Below are 24,431 nucleotides of genomic sequence, written 5' to 3' on the forward strand. Positions count from 1 at the left end.
CAACAGCATCAGCTGTGCCACGCCAACAAAACCTACCAATCGGCCCGAGTGGAACAACCATTCACTTTGCAAGATTTACAAACTGCCGTACAAAAAATAAAAAACAAAAGAACCCCAGGACTGGACATGCTTGAACCAGAACTGGTAAAAAAGGTGGCCGAGTATGCCCCGAACTTGCTATTAGACTTATATAACCACTGTCTTCATCAGGGCTGGTTCCCCTCGGATTGGAAGGTAGCCAGCCTAAAATTAATCATAAAAAACTCATCAAAACAGCCACATATACCGGAGTCCTACCGACCTATAGCCCTTCTGTCTGTACTCAGCAAGGTCCTGGAACAACTTCTTAGACAGAGGCTTGAAGTACATTACACCGTAGCAAATTTAACAACAGACAAACAATTTGGATTCAAAACGGGGAAATCCACTCTGGATGCACTAGAATATATCATGAATGCCGCGTCAAACTGCCAACGAAAGTACCTTCTTCTCATCTCTGTGGACTTTGCAGGGGTATTCGATGCCCTCTGGTGGCAGAGCATCCTCGCAAGACTAAGAGCTGCCAACCTGCCAACAAACCTATATGGTTGCATTCAGAGCTACATGAACAATAGGAAGATCCTAGTGCAGGCTCCCTACTGCAAGGTTGAACGCCAGGTACACAGGGGCTGCCCTCAGGGCTCTGTACTGGGTCCCCTCCTATGGAACTATGTGCTGGATGAGTTCCTCTCCCTTGAACTGGGGAGCGTGCAAGCGCTCGCATACGCAGATGACCTCTCCCTAATCCTCTCTGCTGATTCAAGAGCACAACTGGAAACGCTTGCCAACTCAGCACTTTCTACACTAAGAGAGTGGACTGAAACTCATCACCTTAATATCTCTGCCACCAAAACCCAATCTATCCTACTAAAGGGATATCTAACTCCTACCAGACCACCGCAGATAAAAATCTACAACAGAACGATCAAGTTGGCCACAGAACTCAAGCACCTAGGAGTGATCCTGGACCGAAATTTATCATTTACACACCACTTGAAATACATCCAGAAGAAAGTAAAAACTACGCTGCCATGCTTGCCAGGATTACCCGCCGCGACTGGGGGCTGAAAAGAAGAACCCTAGCAATACTTTACAAAGCAGCCATTATCCCTGCGATTGCATATGCTTCTGGTGTCTGGCACCATAAGGCCTCTACGGCGGTAAATCGTCGGCTACTCAACATCATTCACCGACCGATTTTATTAACCCTCACCAGAGCATGCCGCACTGTATCTACTCATGCGCTGCAAGTACTCACTGGGACCCTCCCTCTTGATCTTGAAGTGATTCGCCTAGGTATGTTACAGCAGCTTAGACGCGGAAATCCAACTACCTTCCAGGATCACACCACAGACCCAACTGCAAATCGGACAGTGGAGAAGAAAAGACTCCAGATCTATTTGCGATCAATATGGCAGCAGCGCTGGACGACCTCCACAAAAGGGGAAGTCACGCGGAGGTTCCTCCCCGATCTACAACAAATATACCCACAGTATCCGGTATGGCTTTGCCCTGGATTGAACAGCACATATCTCCTAACAGGACACGGAGCGATTCGCCACAAATTACACCTTCTCGGACTCGAAAACAACCCAATGTGTGCATGTGGCTCTGTGGAGACCTAGGGACACCAGATGTATGACTGCGAATTTTATGAAGATCTTCGTGTTGAATTAATCATCCAAGTGCGCCTTAATCCCAAAAACCAGGAACACTACTTACTGGAAATGAAGCCTCATATATAGCATTCACCAAGTTTGCCCAGAACCTGTATGCTAGACGCTTGACCATTCCTCTGCCTGCAAACTTCGAATAGATGTGTCAAACAAAGCTTCTCAGAGACCCCCAACCAGATGTCAGGTTTCACTGCTTGATCCTTCATGCAAGACAAAACTGGAACTCTTATCAGAAGTGACAAAACTCCACTTCCCAGAACATTGACTAACGGACGGGACAACAGTTTCATGAATGACTCCCAACTGTGACATTTTGCACAACCTATTCAGCCAAACCAACATTGGATCGCCTCTGCTGGGCCTCAAGTTTTTCTGGATGGTGTGGACCTGACCCTACGGTCTGGTTTGCTCCCACTCACGCACACAGGCCACATTGGCAACCTGAGCCAGCTCCCTTGTTTGGCTCACTGTCTTACCTGTTCCTGGCAGAGTGGGGAGGGGACAGTTTGCTGTCCAATTGGTAAGACAGTGAGCCAAACAAGGGAGCTGGCTCAGGTTGCCAATGTGGCCTGTGTGCGTGAGTGGGAGCAAATCAGACCGTAGGGTCAGGTCCACACCATCCAGAAAAACTTGAGGCCCAGCAGAGGCGATCCAATGTTGGTTTGGCTGAATAGGTTGTGCAAAATGTCACAGTTGGGAGTCATTCATGAAACTGTTGTCCCGTCCGTTAGTCAATGTTCTGGGAAGTGGAGTTTTGTCACTTCTGATAAGAGTTCCAGTTTTGTCTTGCATGAAGGATCAAGCAGTGAAACCTGACATCTGGTTGGGGGTCTCTGAGAAGCTTTGTTTGACACATCTATTCGAAGTTTGCAGGCAGAGGAATGGTCAAGCGTCTAGCATACAGGTTCTGGGCAAACTTGGTGAATGCTATATATGAGGCTTCATTTCCAGTAAGTAGTGTTCCTGGTTTTTGGGATTAAGGCGCACTTGGATGATTAATTCAACACGAAGATCTTCATAAAATTCGCAGTCATACATCTGGTGTCCCTAGGTCTCCACAGAGCCACATGCACACATTGGGTTGTTTTCGAGTCCGAGAAGGTGTAATTTGTGGCGAATCGCTCCGTGTCCTGTTAGGAGATATGTGCTGTTCAATCCAGGGCAAAGCCATACCGGATACTGTGGGTATATTTGTTGTAGATCGGGGAGGAACCTCCGCGTGACTTCCCCTTTTGTGGAGGTCGTCCAGCGCTGCTGCCATATTGATCGCAAATAGATCTGGAGTCTTTTCTTCTCCACTGTCCGATTTGCAGTTGGGTCTGTGGTGTGATCCTGGAAGGTAGTTGGATTTCCGCGTCTAAGCTGCTGTAACATACCTAGGCGAATCACTTCAAGATCAAGAGGGAGGGTCCCAGTGAGTACTTGCAGCGCATGAGTAGATACAGTGCGGCATGCTCTGGTGAGGGTTAATAAAATCGGTCGGTGAATGATGTTGAGTAGCCGACGATTTACCGCCGTAGAGGCCTTATGGTGCCAGACACCAGAAGCATATGCAATCGCAGGGATAATGGCTGCTTTGTAAAGTATTGCTAGGGTTCTTCTTTTCAGCCCCCAGTCGCGGCGGGTAATCCTGGCAAGCATGGCAGCGTAGTTTTTACTTTCTTCTGGATGTATTTCAAGTGGTGTGTAAATGATAAATTTCGGTCCAGGATCACTCCTAGGTGCTTGAGTTCTGTGGCCAACTTGATCGTTCTGTTGTAGATTTTTATCTGCGGTGGTCTGGTAGGAGTTAGATATCCCTTTAGTAGGATAGATTGGGTTTTGGTGGCAGAGATATTAAGGTGATGAGTTTCAGTCCACTCTCTTAGTGTAGAAAGTGCTGAGTTGGCAAGCGTTTCCAGTTGTGCTCTTGAATCAGCAGAGAGGATTAGGGAGAGGTCATCTGCGTATGCGAGCGCTTGCACGCTCCCCAGTTCAAGGGAGAGGAACTCATCCAGCACATAGTTCCATAGGAGGGGACCCAGTACAGAGCCCTGAGGGCAGCCCCTGTGTACCTGGCGTTCAACCTTGCAGTAGGGAGCCTGCACTAGGATCTTCCTATTGTTCATGTAGCTCTGAATGCAACCATATAGGTTTGTTGGCAGGTTGGCAGCTCTTAGTCTTGCGAGGATGCTCTGCCACCAGAGGGCATCGAATACCCCTGCAAAGTCCACAGAGATGAGAAGAAGGTACTTTCGTTGGCAGTTTGACGCGGCATTCATGATATATTCTAGTGCATCCAGAGTGGATTTCCCCGTTTTGAATCCAAATTGTTTGTCTGTTGTTAAATTTGCTACGGTGTAATGTACTTCAAGCCTCTGTCTAAGAAGTTGTTCCAGGACCTTGCTGAGTACAGACAGAAGGGCTATAGGTCGGTAGGACTCCGGTATATGTGGCTGTTTTGATGAGTTTTTTATGATTAATTTTAGGCTGGCTACCTTCCAATCCGAGGGGAACCAGCCCTGATGAAGACAGTGGTTATATAAGTCTAATAGCAAGTTCGGGGCATACTCGGCCACCTTTTTTACCAGTTCTGGTTCAAGCATGTCCAGTCCTGGGGTTCTTTTGTTTTTTATTTTTTGTACGGCAGTTTGTAAATCTTGCAAAGTGAATGGTTGTTCCACTCGGGCCGATTGGTAGGTTTTGTTGGCGTGGCACAGCTGATGCTGTTGAGGTGTCTTGTCCTCTTCGATGGGTTTGAAGGTGGCATTGAGAATGTTGTTGACGGTGTTGTGCCAGTTGTTGGTCATGGTGCCTTGTGGGGTGATGGTGGAGGGCGTAACCTCTCCCCTTGGTAACTTGTTTGTGGTTATTCTATATATGATGCTCCATGGGTCTGTATTGCCGACTGTGGAAACCAAATGCTCCCAGGACAGTTTCTTCCGCTGCCTGATCATCGCAGTGTAGTTATTCCTGGCCTCCCTGTATTGTTGTCTGAGGGGTTCAACCTCAGGAGGAGGTCAGGACCGCCTGGCTCTTTGGAAGGCACGTCTTTTCCTGTTCATATCTCTCCTAAGTAGGTCAAGTTCCTGCGACCACCATGGCACAGCGCCTGGCCGGGGGACCCTTCTCCGGATCGACTGGTCCGCTGCACTGATGCATTTGTATAGATTCATGGCAATGAATCTATACAAATGCAGGCTCTGGGAGATCTATTAATCTCCCGGAGTCTGCCGAGGAAGCTTGGCCACCAGAGGGTGTCAAACGCTGCAGCAAAATCTATTGTGATGACGAGGAAGTACTTTCGGTTGGTTGTGGCATTAACAGTATTTTGTAATGCAACAACAGTGGCGTGTCCTTTTCTGAACCCGAACTGATTTCGAGATTGAAGTCCTGCTTTTGAGTAGTGGGTTTCTATCTGGTTTCGTAGAAGGTGTTCCATCAGTTTGCTCAGTACAGACAGTAAGGCTACCCCAGGAGGTCCTGCTGCTTTGGATGGAGTGATCCGCCTGCAGCTTCTGTGACTTGCAGTTTGCACACGTAGGTGGTTCGTCCTTTTTGGGCATGATTTAAATTTGTGGCCTCATTCAGTGCAATGCCCAAGTGTAGCTGGGTTTAGGCACAGGTATGTGTAGTGTGCCCAAAGCAGCCACATCTAAAGCATTTGCGTAGAGCCACATACTCCCTCTAGTGGTGGCTGCCCCAGTTTATAAATACTCTGTTATGCTGGCTGATGGTTTTCCATGACCCAAGTTGTGACCATGCCTGATCTGTATCTCATTTGATGTTTTGGTGTTATTAGGCTTGTGGGTTCCATGTCCGGGTGATCTCACTGGATGTTTTTTGTATAGAGTTATCCTACAACATTTCTGGGGTTAGGTCTTTATCTGTGTCGTAGATTACGATGCTCGGTCCTCTTCTTTTGGGTGGTGCTGTTTCCAGGCCAAGGGTTTGGATCTTTGGATTTGTAATTATATTTTTAGCATCCTCTGCTGTCTGTGTCTCAGTTATCACATCTATATTACGCATTTTGCGGATGGACTTGATTTAAGTAGTCTTTAGATTGTCTGCAAAGTTTGTGATGACAGTGTTTTTTACCTCTTCGCTTGTGGGATGATCCTCTGTGGAGGTTAGTCGGAGGATAGCCCAATGTGGTGTTGGTAGGAGAGTTTCATTTGGGTATGTTTTCTGCAGTTAACACTAGCGGTTCTTGTCTTTTGGTCCTCAGTGTGTCGGAGTAGGATAGGGCGCGCTGTGTTATTTCTTTTGCCCTTTCTTCCTGATAGGTTTCCAGTTTGGCATTTGCAATTTCATAATTTGATTGAGTGTCAAGAAGTATAGTCTCTAGTTTGCTCCATATGGTGACTATGTCGGCTCAAAGCACTGTTGTTATTCTATTTGTTTGTTCTTTAAAGAGTGTTTTGAGTGCCATTCGGAGGACAAGTATTTATTGGAGGACAGGGCCATCAGGGATGATAGAATCCAGGACATGTTCATTTTGTTTTTTTACTATCACTTGTCAAGTCTATCTATGGAATTGCACAGTCTTGTTGTTCTTTTTGCTCAGCCTGGCTCCGTGTCTCCCATTCAGACTTTGGTACTGTCTGCCTCTTGTTCTTGCGTTTTGACGCTGGGGATGACCTCACCTCGTCAGGGTTTTCCTGCAAGTCCAGGCTGTCTGGGTCGATTCATGGTCCTATTTCGGTATCTGCATGTGTTTTTTCCTTTTTTTTCTTCCATAGTTCCCAGGTTTTCCGGATAATCGGATAAACTTCGGATTAGTGGGTACGAGGTCGGCAGTTAGGAAGGACTGCCAAGATGATGACTAGATAATGCTCTGAGAGAGATTAGTAAAATGAGTGAAGCTGGAATTTTCACTGTTATAAAGAATTCCAGAAATAGAGGCAATAAATTACAGGGGAAGAGGTTTAGACTAGATATAGGAAATTCACATTTAGCCAGTGAGTTGTTGATTACTGGAATAAGTTGCCCCCACAGGTAGTTAAGCCTGACAGATTGAAGAAATTCAAACTGTCAGTCAACCAGATAGTTACCTACTTGAAAAGGGAATTGCACAATTTGTATTTTCTTGTCTGCTTTTTTTTTTGGCCAGTGCAGCAGAAGCCTGTGCATTTCTTGTACTGAATGGCCAATGCTAAGACAATAAGCATGTATGCATATACTGTGTGTGTGTGTGTGTGTGTGCAAATGTGCCTAAAAAGTGGGGTGACTATTCTGAAAAGCACTACATTTTGTCATCTAAACAGATGAAAATGCAGATTTTATGTAAATTAATGTGAAAACATACTGAAAATGAATGCAATTGTATATGCAATGCGGATAAAGTAAAGATATTTAAAATAAAATAAAATAAAAAATAAAATTAATAAAAATAATTAAAAATAAATTGAAAAATATTAAATAATAAAAATAAGAAATAATTAAAAAAATAAAATATTTTTTTTATAATTCCCTGCTTTATAACTAACTTTTTTAGCATTAGCATTAGTAGAGGCATACAATGCAAGAAAGCAGGCTTATGCAGCATCAGCCAAAAAAAAAAAAAAAACCAGCTCCCATTTCACCCCTTCCTTCGTTCCAAATATCTGTCCAGCTCAGCCTTAAATTTATTTAGCCTATCAACTTCCACAACAAATATGGAACTCTGTTCCACCAATCAAATTCCCCTCTGGCTAAAGGCAAACTTCCGCACATCTTTCCTCAATTTGAATTTATGCCCTCTCAGGTGATTATTCTGAGCAAGAGGAAGAATCCCATCAGCATTGAGCATGCTCAAACCATTCAAGGCATTGTACACCTCAATCAGATCACCTCGCAGGTGCCTAGTCTCCAGACACTGCAATTTGCAAAACTTAAGCCTTTCTTCGTAAGAGCAACCCTTTGTTCCATTCACTAATCTTGTTGCCCTTCTCTACTCATTCCAACAGCTCTACATCCTTCTTAAAATGAGGCCTCCAGACCTGTATACAGTACTCAAGGTGTGGCCTGACAATTGCCTTATCCCTACTATAAAAATTCCTGTATATCATTGACAAGACACCATGAGCTACTCTTGCAGACCACCTGCACTGCTCAGAAAACTTAATATTTGCCTGCACAATTACCCCCAGGTCCTTTTCATTCTCTACCACTGTCAGTGTAGTACCACAGAGTTGATATGTTACTCTGGGGTTACTGCTACCCATATGTAGTACTTGACATTTGTCAATGTTAAACTTCGTTTGCCACCTCTCAGCCCATCTGCTCAACTTTTCTAGATCCTGTTGCAGCAGCGTACTGTCATTAGTGTCATTAACAACCCTGCCAACCTTCGTATCATCTGCAAACTTGGACATTAAGCCTGATATACCATCATCAATATCATTTATAAATACAGAAAACAACAATGGACCCAACACTGAACCCTGAGGGACTCCACTAATAACATTAGTCCATGAAGAGCAGTGGCCATTGATTATGAGAAATTGCTAGCAAAGAGAACAAAGAGTGGGGATGAGAAATTCTTTACCTATATAAATGCAAAGAAGAGAAGGGCAAACCAGATCAAACCCTTATGTAATGGACTTGGGTTAGTATTAGATACCCCAGCTGAATTTGCAGATGGACTGAACAGTTAGTTTGCATCGATATTTACAGAAGTAAAACCCTTTGTGTCAATGAGAAATTAAGGAAGTGAAGTTGAAAAAAATTTAATTAATGATGTTGAAATTTCACATGTTTATTTAATGAAAAAACCTTCGAGCCTACAGACCAGTAAGGCTCCTGGGGTTGAAAGCATTTATCCTATAATCTTAAGGGAGGCGGCAAGTAAGTGCATTGAACCATTGAGGCTAATTATGAGAGCATCACTGGATTCGGGAATGATTCCATTGGATTGGAAATGTGCCAATGTATCTCCAATACATAAGAGAGATTCAAAGAGTTAAGTGAGAAATTACCGGCTAGTCAGTCTAACTTCAGTAGTAGGGAAAATCACGGAGACAGTGATCAAGGGTGCAATTCACGATCATTTAGATAGAAATGGAATTCTGAAGGATACTCAAGATGGTTTTGTGAAGGGAAAATCATGTTTAATTCATCCTGGTTATCTATTTTGACAGGGTCACTCAAGAGCTGGACTTGAGAAATAATTTCTATGTTGTTTATTTGGATTTCAGCAAAGCATTTGACTCGGTCCCACACGAGCGTTACTTTATTATTATTATTAGCCATATGGTGCAAGGAAGCCTGAGGCTTATGCTGCGCCAGCCAAAAAAAAAAAAAAATTCCCGCATTACCTTGAGAGAGAGAGAGAGAGAGAGAGAGAGAGAGAGAGAGAGTCAGAAGTAGAAGGGAATCACCAAGAAAGCACGAAGAGAAGAATGATGATATCCAGCTCAGGATCCTGGGTTTGCCAAGCCCATACTCACCAGATGTGAGCCCCTGGGGTATATAAGCTGGAACAGGTTGGAATCTCAGGGAAAAGATTCCAATAGCTAGATAGCTTCAGAGCAGAAGGCAGTGGGTTATGATAAATGGTTATTCCTTAGATTGGATTGATGACAGTTGTTTTTTTTATTTTCATAAATGACAATAAATTTGCAGATGATGTACAGACTGGTAGAATAGTTAATGATCATTGCTAAGCAGAGCTTCTTCAGAGTGGCCTAAATAGATTTCAGGAATGGTAAGAAAAGCGACAGCTATGCTTTAATCCAGCAAAGTGTTAGGTATTACACCTGGGGAATATTAACCTCAAAATAACTTATACACATGAACTAAAGCCAGTAGTGCTGGAAAGAGACTTGGGCGTTACAATACAGTCAGTCAGACATGAAGTTCTCCGAGCATTGTAGACAGATTGCAGGAAGACTCATGGTGTTCTATCAATGATTTATCAAACAATTTATAGTAGAGATATGGATGTCATAATCCCATTATATAAGTCTGTTGTTAGACCACACTTGGAATACTGTGTTCAAGTATAGAGACCATACCTAAAGAAAGACATTGTGCTTCTTGAAATGGACCAAAGACAGGTAACTCGTCTGGTAAGATTGGCAAAAGGGCTTCCATATCAGGAGACTTTGAATATGTTCAGATATGGTTGCACAGCTTGGAAGCTAGGCACCTTAGAGGAGACTTGATTGAGGTGTTTAATTAAAATAAATGAGGATGAAATTTTCACTGTTATAAATAATTCTAGAACTAGGGACCATAATTTCAAGTTATGGGGAGAGATGTTTAGACTGGATTGCATGAACTTTTATTTTATCCAGCGAGTTATAAATTACTGGAATAAGTTACCTACATGGGTGGTAGAGGCTGACAGTTTAGAGAAATTCAAAGGTCAGCTGGATAATTAGGAAGGAGGGAAATGCATAGGTTGTCTATTTCCTTTTCTCTTATTAATTACTGTATTTATTTTTATAAAATTTTCTTTTTATTTATTTTATTTTTTTAATTTATTTATTTATTATTATTAATTTATTTTTTTTTTTTGCTGGTGCAGTATAAACCATAGGCTTCCTTGCACCATGTGGCCATTACTAATACTAATAATTCAGACACAGCATGAGTTTGTTAAGGCGAAGTCTTGTCTGACCAATATGATTGGATACTATGGTGTTGTCACAAACGAACTGGATGCAAAATATAATTTTGATATCCTGTACTTGGATTTCAGGAAAGCTTTTGATACTGTTGCACATGAAAGACTGCTGTACAAATTTTATTATTATTAATTATTATTATTATTATTAATAGCCATATGGTGCAAGGAAGCCTGAGAGAGAGAGAGAGAGAGAGAGAGAGAGAGAGAGAGAGAGTCAAAAGTAGAAGGGAATCACCAAGAAAGAGAAGAATGATGATATCCAGCTCAGGACCTGGGGGCTCACCAGATGTGAGCCCCCAGGTTAAAGGGCAAGTTGCTGCTATGGATAAAGGGCTGGTTGAGTGGGAGAAGACAGATTGGTAATCAATGGACACTGCTATTCATGGACTTTGTTATTAGTGGACTCCCACAGGGTTTGGTGCCGGGACCGTTGTTGTTTTCTATATTTATCAGTGATATTGATGAAGAAATATCAGGCTTAATGTTTACAAATTATACAAAGGTTGACAGCAGTGGTGTAGCTACCATGTAGGCAGGCAAGGTAATTGCCTCTTGGCCTGAGCCCTTTAGGGGCCCGGCATCTTTGGCTGTCTCCTGTTTTTGTGATTTTCATTAATTAAGTAGGGGCCTGAACATGTTCTTTGCCTCCAGGCCCGAAAAAGGGTAGCTACACTACTGGTTGGCAGGGTTAGTAATGACAGTATGCTGCTGCAAGAGAATCTAGAAAAGTTTGGTAAATGAATCGAGAGGTGGCAACTGAAGTTTAACATTGACAAATGCAAAGTACAGTATGCGGAGATAGCAGTAACCCCAAAGTAATGTACCAACTGTGGTACTATGCTCAGGTTAGTGGAGTAATAAAAAAACCTAGGGATAACTGTTCAGTCAGATATGAAGTTTTCTGAGTAGTGCAGACAGGCTACCAGAGCAGGTCATAGGGGTCTTGTCAGTAATATACAGGAACCTTGGTAGCAGGGGTATGGAGGATACAGGTCTGGAGACCTCATTTCAGGAAGGATGTAGAGCTGCTTGAGCAAGTACAGAGAAGGGCAACAAGATGGTGAGGGGAATGAAGGGGTAGTCTTACCAAGAAAGGCTAAGTTCTGCAGATTGCAGTGTCTGGAGACTAATCACCTGCAAAGTGATCTGATTGAGGTGTAAAAGGTTTAAATGGTTTGAGGAAGCTCAGTGCTGATGGATTCTTCCTTGTGCTCAGATTACTTACTTGAGGGGACATAAATTCAAATTGCAGGAAAAAAGACAGATACAGAATAAATGTGGGGAGATTTGCCTTTAGCCAGTGAGTAGTTGATTGCTGGAAAAACTTCCATTTGTCATTGTTTAATTAATAGCTTAAACAGACACAAAGAAGAACTGGGCAAATCTTGGAGCAAATGGTTTGGTGAAATGGAGTTTTTTTTTTTTTTTTGGCTGATGCTTGCTTTCTTGCATCATATGCCTCTGCTAATGCTAACAAAGTTCTTCATACTTAATATTTTTTTCAATTACTTCTTCAAGTTCTAAGTATGTTTTTTAAAAATGTACAGAGGGAGCTAATGGAATTGTCTCATATTTATTTGCACTGTGCAGCAACATACCTTTGAGACTCCTCTTCGATGAGTCAAAAATAATAATAAAAAGTCTCTGGTATGTAAGATTGTAACTAAGTCCTAAATAGTTCATTAGATCATTTATATTACTGCAAAAAAACTGTAGAATTAAACTTAGAAAACAAGGGAACTAAAAGTAGGTGTGTATATACTTGCATGTACACCAATGCTCGGAGTGTAGTTAATAAATTTGATGAGTTTTAAGTGCTGGTCAAGTCATCAAAGGCAGATATTGTTGGGATATCAGAGATGTGGTGTCACACATATATAAGCAGTGTAGAATTGGAATTTTGGGAGTACAATGTGTACACAAAGGATGGATAGGAAGGGAGAAGAGGTTATGCTGTTAGTTAAAAAACACATAAAATCAGTGTGGCAGTGCCAGTGATCTATGGCAGAACCACAATAACTGGCTTAAATACCACCATATATATATATATATATATACAAATATAAGTGTTTAAGAATAGATAAATCTGATAATGTTTGCACATGGAGGTGGAAAGTATACAAAGTGCCAAGGTCTAGAAGAATAAGAATAGTAGAAAAAAGAAGTATTGTAGGTTTGTAAAAGGTGAAAGAATGTTAATATCCTAAAAGTAATGCTGAATTAAGACAATTATGGGCTGAATTGCAAAGCCAATTAGAAGTGAGGGAACTGTAAAGTAAAATGATTAAACAAATAAAATAAAAATAAAAAAATAGAAAATAAAAAAGAGGTGTTAAAGCTGTCATCAGATATGGAGGGCAAATTTAGTAATAGGTCAAAAAGAGGGATACCAAAAATGCAAAATCTTATGTCAGCTGAAGTAAATGTTGATACATGGCCAGGTATTTCATCAGAGGACTACACTTGATCATGTATCAGGAACTGGGTTTCTGTACTTGTCCATAACAGTGGAAGAGAGGTGAAATGAAGCCAAAAAAAAAAAAAAAAGAATAAAATTATCACATTCTCTTACTGTATATGGACATAGTAGTCCCAATGCAGTGTCAATGATATAAAATAAGAATAAAGCTAAAATAACATAAAATAAAGTGTTTTCAGAGTGGGAAAAAGGTTTTGAATTATATATAGATTTTTAAGTAAATTTGGAAAAATATATTAGTGTAGGAATTTAGTAGAAATAATTTTAATTCTTCTAATTTCTACTAAATTCCAAGACTAATATATTTTTCCAAATTTACTTATACTAACACAGAAAAACTGGCTTAATGATGGAGGCCTAATAATAATGTTAATTTAATTCTTCATATATATTTATATACATATATTGAATAGTAAAATTATGAGAAATATTATTCTTCCTTTATATATGCCATTAAAGAATTAAATTATTTGACACCTTATGTTTAGTTCTATATAATTCTTCACACATATTTACCTAAGCTTTACTGAAATCTAATTATATGATGTCAGAATTGTTCTTCATATCCAGTTGGGGGTTTTGTCAATGATATACAGAAACTTTGCTAGCAGGGATAAGCAGGTTATTAAACTTTGTGAAAGGCAATGGCTAGGCTACATCACGAGTATTGTATAGAGGGTTGAAGGCCTCATTTCAGATAGGATGTTGGCAGTGGCGGCTTGTGACTTTGATGTATGGGGGTGCGGCTTCTTAAATTTACATTAAATTGCCTTGGTTATGAGACATGTAGACAGATGGTAATAATAATAAGCAAGATAAAAATACTACAAAACATTAACTGAACACTTATCATTAACAGACTTGGGTAATCTTGAAATTTTATTTAAAAATAAAATTTAAATAAATTTATATCTTAACAATTTATAAAAACCAAACTTGAATGAACAACTTTTTCATTCAACTTTGGTGCACTGTTCAAATCAGCACTGCTTGCTCTGCAGTTCCTTTGCCTCGTTTTAACCCCTCTGAAAAATGTTTATTGGCAACCTGCCATCTAGGCATGAACCGAACCACTGGGACCAAAATGTGGAACTGCTGAGCACACAATTCCACCTACAGTTGAACTTCAAAGTTGAAAATGATTTCGTGTTTTTATTTGTTTATTATTGAAATGATTATTGGATATAGTGGATGGGTATACTATATGCGGGACCTGTTAATAAAAATATTCATTGCGTTGGATTACTCTTCACAAAATTTCATATAACTCCATTGACTGTATATTTAGATTTAAAAAGCTAGGGGTGCTGCAGTTCCATAGTGCCTACCAACGAGCTGCCCCTGGATGTTGGTCTACAGGAATGAGTACAGAAAGGACAATGACGTTGGTGAAGAAATGGCAGAAGTTTGCCTTCAGCCAACTGGTGGTTGATTGTTGGAACAACTTCCATTTCACCCTACAGTCCCTCCAAGAATTTGTCGAGTTCTTCTTTGAATTTATTCAAACTACCCACTTCCACAACAACAGATGGAAGTTGTTTTGAGTATAACATTAGCATTAACATTAGTAGAGGCATATGATGCAAGAAAGCAAGCTTATGCAGCATCAGCCAAAAAAAAAAAAAAAAAAAAAAAAACAACTTCCACTTCACCCCTCCGTTCGTTCGAAATACCTGTCCAGCTGAGCTTTAAATTTATTTAGGCTATTAACTTCCACAACAAGGGATGGAAGTCTGTTCCACCAACCAACTACCCACTGGCTAAAGGCAAATTTCTGCACATCTATCCTACATTTGTCTTTCCTCAATTTGAATTTATGCCCTCTCAGTTAATTATTCTGAGCAAGAGACAGAATCCCATCAGCATTGAGCATGCTCAAACCATTCAAGGCTTTATACACCTCTGTTAGATCACCTCGCCGGTGCCTAGTCTTCAAGCACTGTAATTTGCAAAACTTAAGCCTTTCTTCATAAGAGCAACCCCTTGTTGCCCTTCTCTGTACTCATTCCAGCAGCTCTACATCCTTCTTGAAATGAGGCCTCCAGACCTGTATACAGTACTCTAGGTGTGGCCTGACCATCGCCTTATACAAGGGAATAATCACCTCCTTATCCCTGCTAGAAAAATTCTTGTATATCATTGATAAGACACCATGAGCTATTCTTGCAGCCCATCTGCACTGCTCAGAGAGCTTCATATCTGCCTGCACAATTACCCCCAGGTCCTTTTCATTCTCTATCACTGTCAGTTTAGTACCACAGAGTTGATATGTTGCTCTGGGGTTGCTGTTTCCCATATGTAGTACTTTACATTTGTCTATGTTAAACTTTATTTGCCACCTCTCAGCCCATCTGCTCAACCTTTCCAGATCCTGTTGCAGCAGCATAGCATCAGTAGTGTCCTTAACAACCCTGCCAACTTTTGTATCGTCTGCGAACTTGGACATTAAGCTTGATATACTATCATCATTATTATTTATAAATCCAGAAAACAATAATGGACCCAACACTGAACCATGAGGGACTCAACTAATAACATTAGTCGATGATGAGCAGTGTCTGTTAATTACCACTCTCTCTCTTCTCCCCCTTAACCACCCCTTTATCCATAGCAGCAATTTGCCTCCAATGCCACACTGCTCCAATTTGTGCAGCAGTCTTCCATGTGCAACAGTATCAAAAGCCTTTCTAAGATCCAAATATATGATATCAAAGTTATTCCCTGCATCCAGTTCTTTTGTGACTGCATCATAGTATCTATCCAATCAAATTGGTCAGGCATGACTTCCCCTTAACAAAACCATGCTGTGTGCGAGCTATAACTGAAGCCTTGTCTAGATGATCCTGCAGTGCTTCTTTAATCAGTGCCTCCATTAATTTTCCTGGAACAGAAGTTAAACTCACAGGTCTATAATTACTTGTCAGCCTTTGATCCTCCTTTGTGAATTGGGGTCACATTTGCACATCTCCAGTCTATGGGTACCTCCCCTGAGTCCAAGGAAGCTCTCATAATTATACCTAAGGGTTTGCTTACTTCCTTTGCTGCCTCCTTTAATATAACTGTATAGATCCCATCCACACCAGGTGCCTTTCTTGTGTTTATCTTCAAGAATTTCTCCTCCACTTTACTCTCAGTTATTTCAAGATTATCTAGCTTACTGCCAGAGTTCAATACACCTCTGGCATTCCCCTCGCTGAATAACTCCTCATGTGTGAATGTCGATGCAAAATATTCATTTAGTTTGTTAGCTACTTGAGCAGGATCATCAACAGTTGAACCATCGATATCAAATGGACCAATCTGATTCATCCCCTTCCTTCTAGAGTTTACAACATAAGTAAAGAACTCTTTGCTGTTTTTCTTTGCATCCCTTGCCAAAGATTTCTCGTAATCTGCCTAACTTCCTTTGTAACTTGGTTACAGATCAACTTTTATCTATCATAGGCTTCTGTGTCACATGTTAATTTATATGTATCCCATGCATTTTTCTTCTCTGCCATTATTATTATTATTAGCCATATGGTGCAAGGAAGCCTGAGGCTTATGCAGCACCAGCCAAAAAAAAAAAAAAAATCCCATGTTAACCTGAGAGAGAGAGAGTAAAAGGGAATCACCAAGAAGGCAAGAAAGATATGTCTCATTAGTTCATCTGACATCCATTTAGGCCTAAACCTTGAACAATATTTCTTAGTTGGTATGTAAAGCCTAGTAGCTTCCAAGATAAGTTCTTTGAATGCTTCCCATTTTGAATTTGCTGTTGGTAACATCATCAGTTGGTCCCACTGTATAGAATTTAAATATTGTCTCAGACCATCGTAGTCGCCTTTATGAAAGCAATAGCCCTTCCCTTTATTCCTGATGGTAGTTACCTCTTTGAGTAAATCCCACTTCAGCACACTGTGATCACTGCCACCTAGTGGTTCCTCTATCTGCAGATTCTTAATGCATGAAGAATCACTACTGATAATCAAATCAAGAGTATTACTTCCTCTAGTTGCCTCCCGAACATGCTGATGTAGAAAACAATCATCCAGCAAATCCCCAAAGCCTTGCTAGTGTGTGAGTGACCAACCCACAAATTCCAGTCAATATCTGGGAAATTAAAATCCCCCATTAAAGACTCTCTGATTTACTGGCCCACTCTATTTCCCTGTACAGTTTCTTATTATACTCATCAGAGTCATTAGGCCTATAGCACACTCGTACTCTCAATTTTGATCTCCCAATGCTTATGTCACACCAAACTGACTCAACACTGCACTGTCCAGCGATGTCGACTGGCTTCACTGCCTTTGTTTTTATGTGTTTCTTAACCAATAGCATAACCTCTCCTCCCTTCCTATCCTGTCTATCCTTTCTGTAGACTTTGTACTCCCCAAATTCCAGTTCTGCATTCCTTATATCTGATATCCCAACAATATCTGCCTTTGATGCTTTGAGAAATTCATCAAATTTATTTACCAAACTCCTAGCATTGGTGTACACACAAGTATACATGCACCTGTTCTTTTTCTTAGCTACCCTAACACAACCCGTGTGTTTACTTGTACCGTAATGACTCCCAGCAGTCTCTGAAATATCCTGCATCTTGTTTTCCAGGCTTCTGCTCATTCCAATATAAGCAGTGCAAGAATCACTTTCACCTCTGCCAGTGGCTACTGTTAATCTATTAGTCCTTGTATCCCCCCCCCAAACATATAGAGTATAATTGCTTGATGTTTGCAGAGCAATCGGGTACGGGACATGATACTGCCAAGGGGGATGTCTTTGTGTGTGCGTGATGCAAGGAGTGTATCGATATCAGGCAACAACTCGGCGTTCTTATGGGCCTATATGAGAGCTTGAAGGACAGGGTGGATGCCCTCGAAGAAACTAAATTGAGGGGCCCATCAAGCTCTCAGCTGCCCACATCAACGCCAGAGCTTGCACTTGGGCATCGCGTGACACAGAGACAACCCCCAAGGCAGAATGCGCTGGTCCCGAAGGAACTAGTAGTTGTTGGTGACTCTATTGTCAGGGAAACGGGGAACATGCTTTGTAAAAAAGATAGGTGGAACAGGACCAGGGTATGTCTGCCAGGGGCAAAGGTTGATGACGTTGTAGAGCGAATATCATCTTTTAAGGGCACAAAAGGTTATATAGTTGTACACGTTGGCAATAATAATATTAAGAGTAGGAGACCGGCAGAATTACTTAACAAGTACAGGTCACTGTTGAACAAAAGCTGAGAATTAGGGTTGAATTTGAAAGTGGCTGCAATTCTGCCCAGACACGATAGGAGGGAGTATATGATGAGAGCCTTGTCGATCAATTCGGCCCTGGAAAGATTGTGCAAGGCTCAAGGGGTAGAATTTTTTTCAGCCTGGACTGTACTTGTTAACAGGAGAGATTGCTTCTACAGGGATGGGATACACTTAAATAGAAAGGGTGCAAGAATATTTGTGATGCTATCGAGGCAGTGTTAGGTGGGTCGGAAAACTGCTAGCTTGGGGGAAGACAAAGACCAATAGATTGACAGTAGCCACTGGCAGAGGTGAAAGAGATTCTTGCACTGCTTCTATTAGAATGAGCAGAAGCCTGAAAAACAAGATGCATGGTATTTCAGAGACTGCTGGGAGCCATTGTGGTACAAGTAAACACATGGGTTGTGTTAGGGTAGCTAAGAATAGAAACAGGTGCAGGTATACTTGCGTGTACACCAATGCTAGGAGTTTAGTAAATAAATTTGATGAATTTGAGGTATTGCTCAAAACATCGAAGGCAGATATTGTTGGGATATCAGAGACGTGGTGTCACACAGATATAAGGGATGCGGAACTGCAATTTGGGGAGTACAACGTCTACAGAAAGGATAGACAGGATAGGAAGGGGGGAGGTGTTATGCTATTAGTTAAGAAACACATAAAAACCAAGGAAGTGAAGCCAGTCGACATCGCTGGACAGTGCAGTGTGGAGTCAGTTTGGTGTGACATAAACATTGGGAGATCAAAATTGAGAGTAGGAGTGTGCTATAGGCCTAATGACTCTGATGAGTATAATAAGGAACTGTACAGGGAAATAGAGTGGGCCAGTAAATCAGAGTGTCTTATAATGGGAGATTTTAATTTCCCAGATATTGACTGGAATTTGGGGGCTGGATACTCACACACTAGCAGGGCTTTTGTGGATTTATTGGATGATTGTTTTCTACATCAGCATGTTCGGGAGGCAACTAGAGGAAGTAATACTCTTGATTTGATTATCAGCAGTGATTCTTCATGCATTAAGAATCTGCAGATAAATGAACCACTAGGTGGCAGTGATCACAGTGTGCTGAAGTGGGATTTACTCAAAGAGGTAACTACCATTAGGGTTTGCTTACTTCCTTTGCTGCCTCCTTTAATATAACTGGATAGATCCCATCCACCCCGGGTGCCTTTCTTGTGTTTATCTTCAACAGTTTCTCCTCCACTTTACTCCCAGTTAGGGGTAAAGGGAAGGGTTATTGCTTCCGTAAAGGCGACTACGATGGACTGAGACAGTATTTAAATTCTATACAGTGGGACCAACTGATGATGTTACCAACAGCAAATTCAAAATGGGAAGCATTCAAAGAACTTATCTTGGAAGCTACTAGGCTTTACATACCAACTAAGAAATATTGTTCAAGGTTTAGGCCAAAATGGATGTCAGATGAACTAATGAGGCATATGGCAGAGAAGAAAAATGCATGGGATACTTACAAATTAACACATGACACAGAAGCCTATGATAGATACAAGTTGATATGCAACCAAGTTACAAAGGAGGTTAGGCAGGCGAAGGCAGATTACGAGAAATCCTTGGCAAGGGATGCAAAGAAAAACAGCAAAGAGTTCTTTACTTATGTAAACTCTAGAAGGAAAGGGATGAATCAGATTGGTCCACTTGATATTGATGGGTCAAGTGTTGATGATCCTGCTCAGGTAGCTAGCAAACTAAATGAATATTTTGCATCGACATTCACACATGAGGAGTTATTCAGCGAGGGGAATGCCAGAGGTGTATTCAACTCTAGCAGTAAGCTACAGAATCTTGAAATAACTGGGAGTAAAGTGGAGGAGAAACCGTTGAAGATAAACACAAGAAAGGCACCCGGGGTGGATGGGATCTATCCAGTTATATTAAAGGAGGCAGCAAAGGAAGTAAGCAAACCCTTTGCCATAATTATGAGAGCTTCCTTGGACTCAGGTGAGGTACCCATAGACTGGAAATGTGCAAATGTGACCCCAATTCACAAAGGAGGATGAAAGGCTGACACAAGTAATTATAGACCTGTGAGCTTAACTTCTGTTCCAGGAAAAGTAATGGAGGCACTGGTTAAAGAAGCACTGCAGGATCATTTAGACAAGACTTCAGTTATAGCTCAGACACAGCATGGTTTTGTTAAGGGGAAGTCTTGCCTGACCAACTTGATTGGATACTATGATGCAGTCACAAAAGAACTGGATGCAGGGAATAACTTTGATATTATATACTTGGATCTTAGAAAGGCTTTTGATACTGTTGCACATGGAAGACTGCTACACAAATTGGAGCAGTGTGACGTTGGAGGCAAATTGCTGCTATGGATAAAGGGGTGGTTGAGGGGGAGAAGACAGAGAGTGGTAATCAATGGACACTGCTCATCGTGGACTGATGTTATTAGTGGAGTCCCTCAGGGCTCAGTGTTGGGTCCATTATTGTTTTCTGTATTTATAAATGATATTGATGATGGTATATCGGGATTAATGTCCAAGTTTGCAGACGATACAAAGGTTGGCAGGGTTGTCAAGGACACTACTGACACTATGCTGCTGCAACAGGATCTGGAAAGGTTGAGCAGATGGGCTGAGAGGTGGCAAATGAAGTTTAACATTGACAAATGTAAAGTACTACACATGGGAAACAGCAACCCCAGAGCAACGTATCAACTCTGTGGTACAACACTGACAGTGGTAGAGAATGAAAGGGACTTGGGGGTGGTTGTGCAGGCAGATATGAAGTTCTCTGAGCAGTGCAGACGGGCTGCAAGAGTAGCTCATGGAGTATTGTCAATGATATACAGGAATTTTTCCAGCAGGGATAAGGAGGTGATTATTCCATTGTATAAGGCGATGGTCAGGCCACACCTAGAGTACTGTATACAGGTCTGGAGGCCTCATTTCAAGAAGGATGTAGAGCTGCTGGAACGAGTACAGAGAAGGGCAACAAGATTAGTGAATGGAACAAAGGGGTGCTCTTACGAAGAAAGGCTTAAGTTTTGCAAATTACAGTGTCTGGAGACTAGGCACCAGCGAGGTGATCTGATAGAGGTGTATAAAGCCTTGAATGGTTTAAGCATGCTCAATGCTGATGGGATTCTTCCTCTAGCTCAGAATAATCACCTGAGAGGGCATAAATTCAAATTGAGGAAAGACAGATGTAGGATAGACGTGCGGAAATTTGCCTTTAGCCAGCGGGTGGTTGGTTGGTGGAACAGACTTCCATCCCTTGTGGTGGAGGTTGATAGCCTAAATAAGTTTAAGGCTCAGCTGGACAGGTATTTTGAACGAACAGAGGGGTGAAGTGGAAGTGGTTTTTTTTTGTTTTTTTTTTGGCTGATGCTGCATAAGCTTGCTTTCTTGCATCAAATGCCTCTACTAATGCTAATAAGCTTGCTTTCTTGCATCATTTGCCACTGCTAATACTTCAGATGGGTCAGATGTGGCCTCTGCTTAAAAATCCATCCTATAATTGTCCATTTCAGTCAAAACGACCTTGCATTAATGAATAAGCTTATAGATAAAAACATTTCAGAGTTTATATTTGTAAAGAATATTTTATCTAGTTTGTGACTATGTTTAAATAAAAGTAATCAGTGTATATTACTTAATATCCATTTTTGTGTTCTTTATACCAGTATGACAATAATAAAATCTTTAATTAATGGATGTTTTATATTTTTATAAAGGATGGATGATATACCTGATGTTATTTAAATATAATAATTAGACTATGATTGGGGTAGTAATAATTTAATGTTAACATAATAAATTCATGGTTGCCCCTGCAGATAGTAAACTTATATTAACAGAACAGTAGTATCTGTTTGCTATTAACGTAATTTTACTGCTAGCCCCAAACTGCAAATAGTTTTTATCACTTTGCCTGTATCCGTTTACAATTTTTAAAAGCCAAAACTATATATCTGTGCAACTTGTACTGTCTCCTATTAATAGATCATAAAGGATTTATTAAGTGCCTCTGTTTCTCCATTGTATTTTGTACCACTTCTGTTCCCATATATAACTGTGTATAAGGTAGTTACTGTACATTGGAATGGGAATGAGGTTGGTCAGTGAAATGAGTAACATGTACTGTTTTTGAGCAGTTGTCATGTTACTCATTTCACATAGTTACATTTTTGTGCCTCCTCCTACAACTTTCTTCATCAAGGAAACAATAAAAAAAGTGCTGCAATTTTAAACATTTATTTTGTATATATATATATTTTTTTTCTGTAATTCAGAAATATATTAAATTGTTATTTTTTCTTTATTACATATTTTCTAGTTTATATACAAGATAACTTTCATACTTGCACATTTATATTATAATAATTTTTTATTTGTCTTGTAGGTAATGGACAGCAGTCGGATGAACATCCCATTATTAGAGACAAGGAGATGTCTGCATATGATAAGAACCTTTATCTTTATCATGTGAGTAAAATGTAGGTCTATCTAATTATTAGAAGTTGATAATTCATGTTTTATTTTATTTTTACCTATTCATCTTTAAAAATTAGTTATCCCATTTTATTTATTTTATTAAGTAATAAATTAATTACTTATATAAAATTAATTTATAATTAATTAATATATATCTATTTTATATTTTGTATTTCTAAACTCAAAAATTTTGAGTTTGGAAATGCGAGCAAATACAGTAGGACCAGCAATGGCCAACTTCTGACCACAAAGGTCAGAATTGGAGAGTGCTGATGAAGAGGATCAAATGCTTCTTAGGAACTTATTGATGGGCCACAATACTAAAATCATTACTAACATATAATTATATATACAGGATGTTTCATAATATGTTGGTAGTACTTTCAGGATTGATTCAGAAGGTTTACAGAAGCTTGGCTGTTTGAATTTTAAAAAATGGCTGGTGTTCAGCCATGTAAGAAATAAATATATAAAATTATATATTATATATATAATATATAATTATATATTATATAATCTTAAACATGGGTGTGTTCAAGAGGTGGTGATGTGCATTCCATAACCTTTCCTACCCAAATGTTAACCTCACCTTCTCGGGGCGAACTGACCCGTTTCCACAGACGAGGCTCTGGCAACCGAGTCACAGTGTTATAACTGTCGCATCACATACAGAAGAAATGCTGTACCTGAAGCCTGTCTAGAGGCTATAAGGTGGCAGCCCCACCACTAGACTTACCCCACGAAAGGCTGGTAACCTATCCGGGGGACATTCTAAATACTCAATACATATACGACTTAGAACAACTAAATATATAACGACTTAGATTACAAACATAACATAATTAATTAATACATAACTTGATACGGAAGTTATATAAATGGAACTCGTAGATAATACTTGATACTAAAAAATATATATAGCGTTATAACTGTGTTGGGATACAAGTTTAGGGTTATAATTTTGTACTGAAATTGAAAACTTTTTATTGAAATTAAATCGAAATCATGACTCAGACCAGAGCAGCAAAGCAAAAGGCTCAAGCTAATAGGAGTGCTGTGGCTCAGGGGAGAACTGAGGGGGGGGAGTTGCCCTCTGAATCACAGCCTTTTAAAATGCACTGCTTGCTTGATATTTCTGGAGCAGTCGTGTACGGGACGTGATATTGCCACGGGGGATGTCTTTGTGTGTGCGGGATTTAAGGTGTGTAAGGAAATCAGGCAACAACTCAGTGTTGTTATGGGCCTATATGAGAGCTTGAAAGACAGGGTGGATGCCCTCGAAGGATCTAAATTGAGGGGCCCATCAAGCTCTCAGCTGCCCACATCAACGCCAGAGCTTGCACTTGGTCATCACGCAACACAGCAGCAACCCCCAAGGCAGAATGCGCTGGTCCCACAGGAACTAGTAGTTGTTGGTGACTCTATTGTCAGGGAAACAGGGAACATGCTATGTAAAAAGGATAGGTGGAACAGGACCAGGGTATGTCTGCCAGGGGCAAAGGTTGGTGACGTTGTAGAGCGGATATCATCATTTAAAGGCACAAAAGGTGATATAGTTGTACATGTTGGCACTAATGGTATTAAGAGTAGGAGACCGGCGGAATTACTTAACAAGTACAGGTCACTGTTGAAAAAAAGCCATGAATTAGGGTTGAAATTGAAAGTGTCTGCAATTCTGCCAAGATACGATAGGAGGGAGTATATGATGAGAGCCTTGATGATCAATTCGGCCCTGGAAAGATTGTGCAAGGCTCAAGGGGTAGAATTTTTTTCAGCCTGGTCTGTACTTGTTAACAGGAGAGACTGTTTCCACAGGGATGCAATACGCATAAATAGAAAGGATGCAAGAATATTTGCTGATGCTATCAAAGCAGTGTTAGGTTGGGTCAGAAAACTGCTAATTTGGGGGGGGGGATACAAGGACTAATAGATTA

General features: G+C 40.6%; 1 protein-coding gene across 1 annotated transcript in view; it reads left to right on the forward strand.

Annotated features, from left to right (window-relative positions):
• LOC150078633 (solute carrier family 12 member 4-like) overlaps positions 1–24,431 on the forward strand; it is a 643,041-nt gene that overhangs the window by 165,261 nt on the left and 453,349 nt on the right. Inside the window, exon 2 of the mRNA XM_090383812.1 lies at positions 22,406–22,488. Within this exon, the coding sequence (XP_090239938.1) occupies positions 22,406–22,488 (83 nt within the window). The remainder of the gene's footprint in view (positions 1–22,405; positions 22,489–24,431) is intronic.

The sequence above is a fragment of the Mastigoproctus giganteus genome, chromosome 10, assembly GCF_048544385.1.
Source record: "Mastigoproctus giganteus isolate SK-2022 chromosome 10, ASM4854438v1, whole genome shotgun sequence".
Taxonomy (NCBI): Eukaryota; Metazoa; Arthropoda; class Arachnida; order Uropygi; family Thelyphonidae; genus Mastigoproctus; species Mastigoproctus giganteus.